We start from the raw sequence: 12,298 nt of genomic DNA, 5'->3' as shown, positions 1-12,298 counted from the left end.
GATCACCCTACATTGATCATGCTGGTCATGCTTTTTTTTTTTTTTTTTTTTTTTTTTTTTTTTTTCTGGAAAAGCCTTCTTCTCTATGGATGCAATACAGTTTTATTAACTTATGTTTTGATGGTGATTCCAAGGTAAAGCATTCTATTCTAATACGGACATTAGAACATTCTTCCCTGCCCTGCCCTCCTCTCTTAACATTTTGTTCTGAGATTTTTTTATTCCTTAGTTAAGCAGCAATTCCCAGAACACTCCTCTGGGTGTCAGTACAATTTCAGGTATAGCAGCATTGTGGTGCTCCACACCTTCATTCAAAGTATTTTACAGTGGACAGAGAAATACAGTAAATGCTAAGAGGTAAAAATTTAGATAGTGGTGAGACAAGATATGGAATGTTTAAGGGACAGACATGCCTGAGACACAGTAAGGAATACATCAGAGCTGTCTTCATTTTTGTAAGAAGCACCAGATTACAATCCTGCATGTTGGGCTGTTCATGAACAGCCTGAGGCAGCAGTTTATGTGCAGGTATAGACTGAGGCTGCAGGAAGAAGCTACAGAGACACCAGAAAAAATGCTATGCTGATCTTTGTCTTTAACAGAATTAGAAAAAAATTAGATTCTCCAGACTGTTGGTACAGATTAACAGGGTATGTCTGAACAAATTTCTGCAAAATAATAAAAAACTTGGATGGAATTTTTTAGATTTAGGGAGCATAGCTGGTCAGAATTTTCCTGCATGCAACAGACAGTGTTGCCATTGCCTATTTATCATCATTGCATATGAGAAATATCTGAGAGAAAAGAATGACAGAAAAGCTGGAGTAATAGTAGAAGAAAGCCTTGTAGAGAGGTTTATAAGATAGTTGAAAAAAATAGGTCAGAAAAGACCTCTGAAGGTCTAATGCACACCCCTGCTTGAAATAAGTCGTGTTGTAGATGAAGATGTTCAGAGGCTGGTCTGGTTGAGTTCTGAATGTCTGCAAGGCTGGAGATTCAACAATCTCTTTGCACAACCCGTTTTCCCCTTTGGTCATCTGCATGATAACTTTTTTTTTTTTTTTCCCCTACTATCCAATTTTCCATGTTTCAACTTGTGACTGTTGCTTTTCATCCTGTTTTTCCTCCTCCTTCTTACTTCAAGAATGCTCTCATTTCTTTATACCTTCCCATTAGATAGCTGAAGGCATCAATAAGATTTCTCCCGAGCCTTTTCTTCGTTTACTGAATGACTCTAGCTCCCTCAGCCTCTCCTTGCCCTCACCATCTTTGTGATAATCACTCCAGTTTGTCAATGTCTGTCTTGTTTCTGGGAAACTCCAGACTCAGCACAATACACCTGATGCAGTCTCGCAAGTACTGACTAGAGGGGAAAAGTCCTTTCCATCTACCTTATGTCTATGCTCTTGCGAGTACAGCCCAGTATACAGTTGGCCTCCACTGTCATGAGATCACGCTGTTGATTGACATTCAATTTGTGGTCAGCTAACATCATACGCCCTTTTCTGAAAAGCTATTTTCCAGCTGGTAGCCCCTAGCCTGCCTTTTTTGCATGGGTTTGTTCCTTCCTAGGTGCAGGACTTTGAATCTGCCTGTGTTGGACTTGCTAACCCATTCTTCCAGCCTGTCAGGGTTGGAATTGGGCATGTGTAGGTTGAAAGGTGGGGAAGCTCTCAGTAATTCCTAGACTTGTATTTTCCATCAAGTGCCATTGAAGAAAATAGTGTTGTCCAGGCTGAACACTATATTTAACTCTCATTGGGTTTCTCCAAGTAGGAGATGCTGAGGGAGCAGGAAAGCAAGCAGTTCTGCTCTTCTGCCAGTAAAATACAAGGAACCATCTGCAGCAAGGGCTGCAGGAAACTTGCCAGTCCCAGAGGGATTGATGCAGAGTGGTAAATGAGGGCGTTTCTTTGCCTTTATTTGAAAAAATACTTAATTTGCTAAAACTTTTCTTTCATTACAACCGGAGAATATGTGAATAAATGCCACGGGGATGCCACTGTCAGTTCCAAAGAGATGTATGCAAAAAATGAGGAGGAGTGGATTTAATCTAAAAGCTCTTCCCTTTCGTTGCTCACAGGCAGGTATTGTCAGAGTGAATGAGAAAGTTTGCAGAAATACATTGCTTAAGCAGGGAAAAAGAGGAATGGTCATAAAACCCAGCAGAAAGGCTGCACATGGATTGTTATTTGGCCTTTAAATTCTAAATGGCTGGTTTTAAATAGACCTGGTGCAGATGCTTTCTGCTACAGGTTTATTGATTAAAATAGCTGCTTTACATCAGCTCTGGGTTTGTTTCTCCAGAGGCTTTGTCTTCATGAATAATGTACCCAGTTCCTGAAATTTTGTTAGAATTTGTCTGCTGGAGGCTGGCTGTGTTTCTCTAGGTTCTTAAGCCTTGGTTGACTAGGCTCTAAATTGTGACAGTCCCTGCCCTGCCTTCCTTGGAAATGAATATTCCCTCTTTCATCCCTCCAGTGCTGAATAAATCTTGTGCTTGCACATTGGAGAGCGCACTGGGAAACAGCTGCAAGTGTTTGGCTGTTTGGGGAAGGTTTGCATGATGCTGAAGGCTGTCTTGGCTATACTGGGGATTAGAGTTTTGCCAGTAATTGATCCCAAGCCTGTAAAAGTGGAATGATTCCAGTGTGCTTTGGATCAGACCCTGAACTCTGAAGCACGGTGCTGCTTTAGGTGGGCACATCTCATGCCGTCAGTACCATAAGTCTTCCAATTTCCTGGAAGCATCTCATGACTGTATGATTAGAAGGCTTTTTACATTGTTATTCAGGCTTTTTTGTGCATTCTAAATATTTACTGGGAGGGCTTTGTGCATTTCATGTACGAACAGAAAGTACTGCTTTGTTTGCATAAGGAATGGTGGAGCAGGTAAAGTGCAGCTTCCACTTCAGACTGAGGCTTGCAAGGGCTGATATGTCTTCTGAGCAGAGCTTGCTACTTTGCAGCAGGAAGAGAACGCCACTGCAGGACCTGTAGCAAAAAGAGGGGTACAAACAGCATGGAAAGAAAATGGAGGTGGTAACATTATTTCTGTCCTCCTCTCTTCTCATCCTCTTCCTTATCATCACAGTAAAATTTGTCTAACTAGTCACTAAAGCAATAACTCTTCATAAAGCCAACACAGGGCAGGGGAGAAGTCAAGTTGCTACCTTTTTGTGAAAATATTAGAAATTGAGCTTCCCTTTCACACTTAAGTGTGTGAAAGTGCATTGCTGGTAAAAGAATGTCACAATTCTGAAAATGTAGCCAGCCATAGACATTCTATCCTCTTTACGCTCTTCTGGGAAGGATGGGGTGGTGGGGTGATGAGCCTAGAAGCTAATTTTAGCAGCACCGTTAATTTTCTGCAAGTTACATTTCCAGAAGGTAAGAACACAAGCAAGTAACTGTCGATATAAGAAAATAAGCAATTCTGTTCTGAAATGGCTAAGATTAGGATATTGCAGTGCCTGACGCTTTTCCTGTTTTTTTTTTTTTTTTTTTGTTTGTTTGTTTGTTTTTTGTTTGTTTGTTTGTTTTTAATTTAATTTAATTTAATTTTATTTTATTTTAAGCAAATGGAAGTCTTTTCTTGATTTCATTTGGTAAAGTGTATTTATCCAGGTGGGGGCAAACATCTTGACATCATATTAGTTCTTCTGAAATATCTCTGACTTTTCTCTATTTTTTTAAGACATGGAAGTTGTGAGAATGATAACTTGACTCTTTATGACTGTAAAACAACTAAAATCATACTCAGAGGGCAGCTGCCAGAGGCTAGCTAGATGTTTTCTTTGTGGACATTAGCAGCTGAGAATCCACCCTTCTCAGGACACCCATTTGGTGACCATTGCTGCCACAGTATATCCCTCGCACTTGTTAAAGAACTGAAAGAAAGATGTGTGACCGGAAATATGAGCATCCACCAGATTTTTTGCTGTCAGGCAAGCCCCCTGTGACTGTAGAGTGAGTGGATGTGGTTTAGAGCAGGTCATTAGGCTTTCTTTCTTTCCTTCCTCCCTGTCATAAGCATGGGGTAGCCCAAACAGTGCATAAAGTGCCCAGCACTATCAGCCTGGACTCTAAAAAAACTCAGCAGCCTCACTTCCTTATGCTATAGTTACAAGCAAGACTTCCTTGGGCGTAGTTAGGACAGTGCTTGAATGCTTTGGAAAAATCTCTCCTTCTTAAATGCATGGCCTGAAATTGTAGGAGAGTGTTGAAAGTCTGCTCTACTCTTTGCCAAAATGCTCTTTCTGTGAGTAGTGGAATAAAGGAAGCCTAGTTTATTATGGTTCATCCTTCAGTATCACACATTGTGGAAGCTCTTGTTGAGGCTTTCCTGTGGCTGAGGTATTCAGAACCTCTCTTTGTGTCTTCAAAGCTACCTCAGAAAGTTTGAGCGCATGTTATTGCATTTCCTTGTGAAAGCAATAATTGGGTCTCTGCCCCCTCTGTTAAAAAAGGATTAAGTCAGCCAATGGGCTCAAATTTTATTAAGTTGAGGCAGAGATATACACATAATCAGAGCACCTTGGTGTGTGCATAGACCTTATTTTCTTAGGATACCAGCCTATGGAAAAGATGCTTGATGAAGCTTTACAAATGAAAACACTGCTAGTAGTGACAGTACTACCTGTTAGATTACTCACTGTTTAACCACTAAGTTCAAGGAATGCAAAAAAGGATCAGAAGTACATGGGATTAGCATTTTTTAAAATACATTCTAATTTTGGGCTCATTAAATGCGCACAAACATTTTTCATTTCTCTTTTCAGTGTTTGTATGGAGATAGTCACGTTATTGCAATAGTATCTCTTTATTTTTTAAGGGGCAAGTAACATATGGTTTACCATACATAATGATGATCTAAATTATGTGATAATCCAACTGTTTAGTTTATTTTATTGTTTCACATAAAGATCTAAAAGGTGATGAAACTGTGCAATTAAGAAATGAAACAAAGGAATAAATTCCTCTGATACTGTGGGATACTGTGTTTGGAAATGGGTCTAGTGTCAGGATAGGTGAACGAAGGACCCTGGCATGACTCCTGCATGTAAAAATATCTTTAAGGACCTAAGCATTACACCTTTTGATATGGCCCATTCTGCATGGTGTAACCTTTTAGGAAATTCTATGTCTTGAGTTTTGACCCTCATAAGGGCTTCTGCTGAGGGTTGGCTTGCTGATTAAAGCTGTGGGAGTCTGAGTGATGCCTACTAATCCTCTGGGTTACCTGCATTCGTACCATATTTCCAGAGACATGGCTGAAGTTGAAGAGTATAGCTGGTTTGGTTGGCAGCAGAGTGGGAAACATAGTTATGATGTGCAGCAGTAGTGCGAGGATTTAATGGGAGTAGGGATTAATTAATTCTGATCCATACAGATACATTGGCTTCTAGCACAGTCAGAATCTTAATTAGGTAATCACGTTTTTCCTTTCACAGTGACTGTTGCTCCAGCCATGCTGTAACTCTTTCATCTCTTTCTCTGCAATTTTATATTTTAAAAATAAAAATCTGCATACCTCATTAGGAAAACTTCCTTTTTTTTTTTTTTTTTTTCCTTCTTTCCATCCACATGTGTGCATATCTGTTTCTGATGTCCTATGATCATTCAACCTTACCTTTCAAACCCCTATTATGGAATAAGACCAAGAATCCTTCCCCAGCTCCTCTGTTCCTCTAAATCCAGGATTTCCAACCCTTTGCTTTCCCTCTATCCCCCACTGACTCAGTTAAATATATATCTTTTCTTTCCCCTTTTGTTCCTTGTGTACTTTATTTTCCCTTCTCTGGCTGATTTTCAGATGTCAGCTTTGATCTGTTTGTTGACGACTCTAACAGTTTTAAATTTTTAGTAATTTGTTAGTTTTGTATATTGGTGCAGAATTAAATATATATTGGTAAGGAAGCATAAGTTGTTCCATTCACTGCAGGAACAAACTTCTTGTTACCTGTGTGGGAAGACTTTATATGCAGTTGAAAATCATTGTCAGAGAGGCGCTGAGGCAATGATCCAATCCACTGTGTTGTCAAACTGAGTCTCAATGAGCAAGGCATATCCAGATTTGGCTGTACAATTAGCCCAATTTTTCTGAGCCAAGCTATTGCAGCAAAGGCAAAAATGAAGGGCCAATAATTTACACCTCTTATGTTCTTTTTGTCATGTATGTTGGGCAATACGATGAGGAGTGAGTTCTTTAGTGAAGGGAACTGTGAAACAGATCCCTGAAATTTAGTGGGGACCTTCTGTTTATCAGCCAGAGCACTGAGATATCGTTTTATAATGCCTTGCTCTTGGAGTATTGTCAGAGGTTTAAGTCAATGGTAGGGTATCCTCTAACTCTTGCATTGGTGTTGTTAAGTTTATTTTTGCAGCACTTACATCTGTCCAGAGAGTGTTGTTTGTTTTTTTTTTTTTTTTTTCTTTGTCCATTTCTGTTGCCTTTGTGAAAGCAGCATTGGCTTATTATTATTATTATTAATTCATTAATTATGAGTAGTAAGAGAAATGGCCTCCTTAGTAACTGCTATTTCCTCTGAGGCTATTATTTCTTACACCACCTCTAGCTGTGAGGTTTCCTCCCGGCTTGCACTTAATTATGGTCCCTTTGATAATCTCTGGGGGATCAGGACTTTCTCAACAGGAACATCAGCTATTTTTGACAGTAACAGTAGTAGGTAAGTTCTTTGCCATGTATCCAAAAGAAACTATTTTCCTGAGTGCTTAATAGTGAGATCATGGTCTTATGAACATAATTCTATATGGCCGCTCTGGTCTGCAGGACCTGCTGCTAGAGAAGGTCTTTGCATTTTTCTGCACATTTTTTTTGTTAGCTGTCTTCCATTCCTTCCTTCTAAGTAAGCCCAGGAATAAAACCTTTCAATTCCTCCATATCCAATTCCCCACAGTACAATTTGAAACTTCTTTGTGACCTTTTCATGCCAAAGTTTGATTGGACTTTGTGTTTTTTTTTTTTTTCTTTCTTTTTTTTTTTCCTTTTTTTTTTCTTTTTTTTTTTTTTATATTTCAGGTCACCCGTCTCTTCAGAAGATCAAGGTAAGATCTGTTTTATGTATACAAATAACATTAAAAATGAGATTAATGACAGTTGTGTTGGGCAAAAATGACTTTATAAAAATGAAAGTTCAATGTTGCTCAAACATTCACACCTAGACCTGAAGTACTGGTTCATTTAGTTGGGCCTGGCAGAAGCTAAGGCTATGCTGACTTATTTGTAAAATGAACCTTGCTCAAGCAACCCGAACCATTGGAAGTGTTTGCAATTTATACACATGACTGCATAGAGAACCTACGGAAAGTTATTTGTGGACTTAAAGAACGATACATGGTTTTAGTGAAGATGAACTGATCTCTTATGGCTCACAGGACAGTACTTTTGTAACAGAGTAGAGAGGATTATGCTTTAAAGGCTTGAACCTAAGTTATCTTGGGTTACCTCAAAAATAAAATCAGTAGCAGGGTATGGAATTTAGCACAGCTAGGAGCTTCTACATGTAAAAATATCATTGTTTGAGTAGCAAGAGTTGGAGGCTATGGTAATGTGCTTGTTCTGAAGAAGGCTGAAGGGTTTAATCTTTCCCTATGGACTAAAGCAGAAGAATGCAGTGACTAGCTGGTTAATAACTTGACCAACTTAGGTTCTTAGAGCTAAGTTGTACATATATCCCTTTAGAGGACATTAAAGTATGGTGGCACTGATACTGAGGTCCAGAGGCATGCTGCAAGTCAGGAGGGAATCACACTGGCAGAGTTGCACAAGGAATGGGGAAAAAAAAAGAGGAGAATGAAACTGAGAGGGGAAAGTTCATTATGTAGCTCTGAATCTGTAATATTATTTTGGACTGCAAAAGAAATAAATATCTTTTTTTTTTTTTTTTTTTTTTTTTTTTTTTTTTTCTGGCATCCAAATTATATGCAGTTACAAAATCAGCAAAATTTCCGGACAATACAATAAGCATTATTGAAGAAAGGTCCAGATGTGAAATAGCAAAGACAATTGCATATGAAGATGTAAGGGGAGTCTGAGCATGGAAATGTGTGGAGTGCTACACAAGTGAGCAATAAAAATACTAATTGAGGTTTTGTGGGACTCTAGAGATGCTACAGAGTGTAACTGATGTATGTTTGCGTGGAGTGGGAGGTTACTAGTTAGGTATTGACCCGCATTGTCCTTTGCCTCAACCGAGACCTTTTTAATCCAGTATAGTGGCTGTCAAACATACCATCATTAATATTTTTTTTTTCTATCTCCTTGACATGTTATTTCTTAGTAAAGAAAGCTATAGGAATGGATAAAGAGGTTAGACCAAAGATCCACCTAGTCCATTCCTACTGCCTGATAGCAGTGGATCCCCTGACAAGATGCATGCAGTTTGACTTTGCTGCTCACTCTACTTCCAGTGATTTGCAGCACACTGACTTTGTGAGCGAAAGGTAGCTTTCTTATTTAATAGTTCATCTGTGTTTTATCATGACTATATCTTCTTAATACAAAGTACTAGAGACGTGTGAGATGTTAACAGTATTTACCATTTCCCTAGCCCTCAGAATAAATTTGAAAACATTATGGTTTATTATGCTGTTTCAAGATCAGGACTTAATCTTCTTAGTGGATAAGATTGTTAGTGATAGACTGCTCTTGCTTTTCCATTTCCCTTCTATTTATTCTATTGCTTCATTTTTTATCTATTAATGGAGAAACAGACAGTGTAGAATGTATTTCCCACTATAACTTTAAACCTCAGTATTTTCTACTATCATAATGCATTCCTTCTTTCCAGTATTTTTATACTGTTCTATTCTTTCTCAAAATCTTCCTGTTTTCCATCTACCATCTGCTGCGAAGGGTCTGGCTTTTCAGCCTTGATAAACATCTCAGAGTAGCCTCCTCTTTCTCACTCTTCCCTTTCTGCTTTAAGAAACCTTCTCTGAAGTGCAGGATGAAAGGCCAGTGTCTCCTTGACCAATTACTGATGGCGTAGTGCTAGTTATTCAAATTTTTATGTTTCATGACTGTGACATATCTGGCTAGATTTGTCAAACATTTAAATATGTAAGAATGTATCTCAAACACAAAAGATTTCCCATGCCCCAATGATTTTTTCAGAAAGAGAGGACCAATACTTTGGATTTCCTCTGCCCTGCTGTGCCACATGCAGACCATGGTAAATGAGCACAATACCAAAAGGAAAACATGACAGATGTGCTGTACCACAAGCTGATTTGAGCCTAGGTGCTTCTCAGCCCACTTTAAGCATAACTGAGAAAGCATTTCAAATTAGTCTTTGATCTGAAATCTATCTAAGCACAAAATGAGCTAATCCACGACAGAGCTGAAAATTTCTCTCTGACCTGTCTGCCTTTTAAAGTGTTTATGCACACTTCTACTTTTTCTTGGAGTAGGGATCCAGGAATCAGTATTAGGACTTTTATTTTCATTAATAACCAGTACTCAACTGTCTGCTTATTCAACATGTTAAACAGTTATAAGTTGATTTATAAGCCAGTATTGCTTTGGGGTATATAGCGGGTTAAAATCCAACCATAGAATAATCTACGTCAATGCCATCGCGTTTTTCAGCTGGTTTTCCCTATTATGAGGCACCTTTCTAGTGCTGATTTACTGATGTGTTGGCCATAACCGAGAAAAGACACTTTCTCTGTTGTGTTGGATCTTTTATATTAACTTCCCATTTGGTTCCTGGTCTTTGTTTTTTCTTCTTTAATCTTTGGTATTTTTTTTTTCCCCTAAAATTTCTGTGTTTTTCTTTCCCATCATCCTTGTCTTCCTTTTCAAATGTCTCTTTCTCCTTGTCTATGATCTTCTGGTTGCATTGTGAATAGGTTCTTGCATTGTGCTCATCACTTTGGTTTCTCAATGTTCAGTGTTCAGCACCTGCTTCCTGTTTCTAGTTGTAAGCAGTAGTTTTAGCATCTGTAGTGTAGTAACAGAGTTGCTATCAGAATTAGCATCTTATATGTCACTTCCATTAATCCCTGAAAGGACAACGCATTGTGCTGTATGAGGAGAGGGTGAGGATAAAGCACCATCTGTCTGGGACTGGGCATCTATTGAACAATTGTAGTAGTGCACAATGCTCCTTGTTGTGAACACGTGTTAAAGGCACCTTTATCAGCTACAAAACAGAACCACTTTAATTGCCACAGAAAGGGAAACAGTGCTAATAGAAAATCCCAAGCCTCACAAGCAAATAAACAAAATCTCTCAAAGATTTTGAGAAGGTTTTTGTCTTTGTCTTTGGTACAGGTATTTAGGAAATGAGTATTTAAAGAATGAAATTCATCCACTTTCTTTGTTTTTAAACAAAACAAAGCACCAAAACACAAAAAGAACAGATAGAAAAGCTAACCCCAAATTCCCTAATTGTCTGACAAAATGGAACTAGCTAAGTAAAATTCAAAGCATAGTAGTTTAGAGAGGAGCTTAGAGTGGAAGCCCACAAAACTGAGCTTTTTGCCTTTTCTTCTAGCAGATGAGCTTTATGTTGCATCAGCATAATTTCTAGCAGGCTCTGCTATGTTAAACTTAATATCTTTTTGCTGCATTACATTCCAAATTCATGAGGGAGTAGGGCACAAATGAGAAATTAAGGCAAGAGGCAAATATATTCAAAGGAGATATTTTGGAGACAGTCAGTTATTACATTGTCATAATATGACACAATGGGTGAAGATGAAGAGTGATTTTCTTTTTAAAAAGACAAACGGAGACACCCAAAGATCTCTCAGATTCTGTCAGGGAATGCTTTTATGATAGTCACCCAGTCTGGATATATTGTCCTTAGGAGGTATTTTTGCAGAGCTAGGGGTACATTAGAAGTGAAGTGGGGGTTAAATGGTGACCTTCAAATTAACATTTTTTGAAGAATTTTCTACAGGAATTGCTTGGCATAGTTTCAAACTGGAAGCTTAGGGTTGGAGATACAAACCTCTAGATGCCCCTCTGGGAGAAGAGAGCTGCTGTATGAATTATAAGGAAGGGAGTGATCAAGTGTTTATACAGAAGGTGGTGACAATTCCATTCCATACAGCAAAATGCTTTGCTGTTCAATACAAACTTCTCCCTTTGAGGCAGGATGTGCTGTGCTTTATGGTGTGTACTCCAGTACTGTCTGCCCCATTAAGGAGAAGTCAGAACCCGTGAAAAAAGAAGAAGGCTGTAGGAGTCTCATAAAAGAGCACAAGAGCTGAGAACACACTGGCACATGAGGATTTCCTGTTCTCCCTGGAAGCCTTGGGAGGCTGGCCTTCATGCTGTCAACATTCTTTCCTATTTTTGGAGTTACTGTTAGTCTTGCTAGTCATAGTTTGCAAAAGAACAGTCTCCTCAGGAGTTTTTTGTATTTTTTATTTTTTTTAAGTATTCTGCTATCTGAATAAAAGGAAGAGCAGAGAACTTCAGAGGAACCTAAACCTCTCAGTGCTGGTAGAATCATTTAAAAAAAAAGAAAAAAAAAAAAAAAGCACCTCTCTTTTATACACCATATTCCATCATTCCATCAAAAGAGAGTGATGGTTTTGCACAGCTCCAACTGAGAAGCTATATTCTTCAGAGTGATGTTGCAGCCATTTACCTAGCAACAAATTAAGATGTCTTGGAATGCTTTCACTGCGCAAATCAAAGACAGTGCTGTGGGGGGGCTCCTGACTGCAGGTATTTATTTTGATTAATTAGCCACTTTGGGAAGAAAGCCCTCCTGGACAGTGTTTTGAAAGTCTGTCTGTGGCCAGCTGAGCCAACAGTTGTGTGGGGATCTGCTCTGAATTTGTTCACTCACTTCTCAGCTCAGCAGAGGGTGGGATTGGTGTATAGCCATGGTACCTATGGCAAGAGAAAGTGTTCTGTCAAACCACTCCTCCAGGCATGCGGGAGATCCTCTTAGTCTGAAATCTTTAAAAGGTGCCCACACCCCAGCTCCTATAATATCTAAGCAGGCTGAGGGATCAGTAGGCAGCTGGGAGGGAGAGATCTGGCAGATGTGGGCATCTGAATGACTTGCAGAGGAAAAATGGGAAATGTTTCTTTCCCATTGGCCACTATCTTTATCCCTTTCCTCTTAGAAGGAAGTAGGAGCAATGAAAGTGTTGTCTGGATCAGGGGCCCTGTTTTCAAGCAGAAGCCCTGAGTAACCTTGCAATGTACTTCACTCCTGGTTTTTGTTTCTGGTGGAGGCAGTGATGCTGTTTGTGGTCAGATAAATGTGGTAACCTATTAATGTAAAAGAGGAAAACAATTCCCTCCACC

The 12,298-nt window shown here is 39.0% G+C and overlaps 1 protein-coding gene across 3 annotated transcripts in view; it reads left to right on the top strand.

Annotated features, from left to right (window-relative positions):
* DGKI (diacylglycerol kinase iota) overlaps positions 1 to 12,298 on the top strand; it is a gene marked incomplete at its 5' end in the record, with an annotated part of 211,137 nt that overhangs the window by 177,281 nt on the left and 21,558 nt on the right. For all 3 annotated transcript variants that reach the window (XM_082760598.1, XM_082760600.1, XM_082760599.1), the window contains one exon: positions 7,043 to 7,068. In XM_082760598.1, coding sequence (XP_082616724.1) covers positions 7,043 to 7,068 — 26 coding nt within the window. The remainder of the gene's footprint in view (positions 1 to 7,042; positions 7,069 to 12,298) is intronic.

The sequence above is a fragment of the Aythya marila genome, assembly GCF_965140915.1.
Source record: "Aythya marila genome assembly, chromosome: 1".
In the NCBI taxonomy this organism is placed as follows: Eukaryota; Metazoa; Chordata; class Aves; order Anseriformes; family Anatidae; genus Aythya; species Aythya marila.
This window is presented reverse-complemented; position numbering and strand designations above follow the sequence as displayed.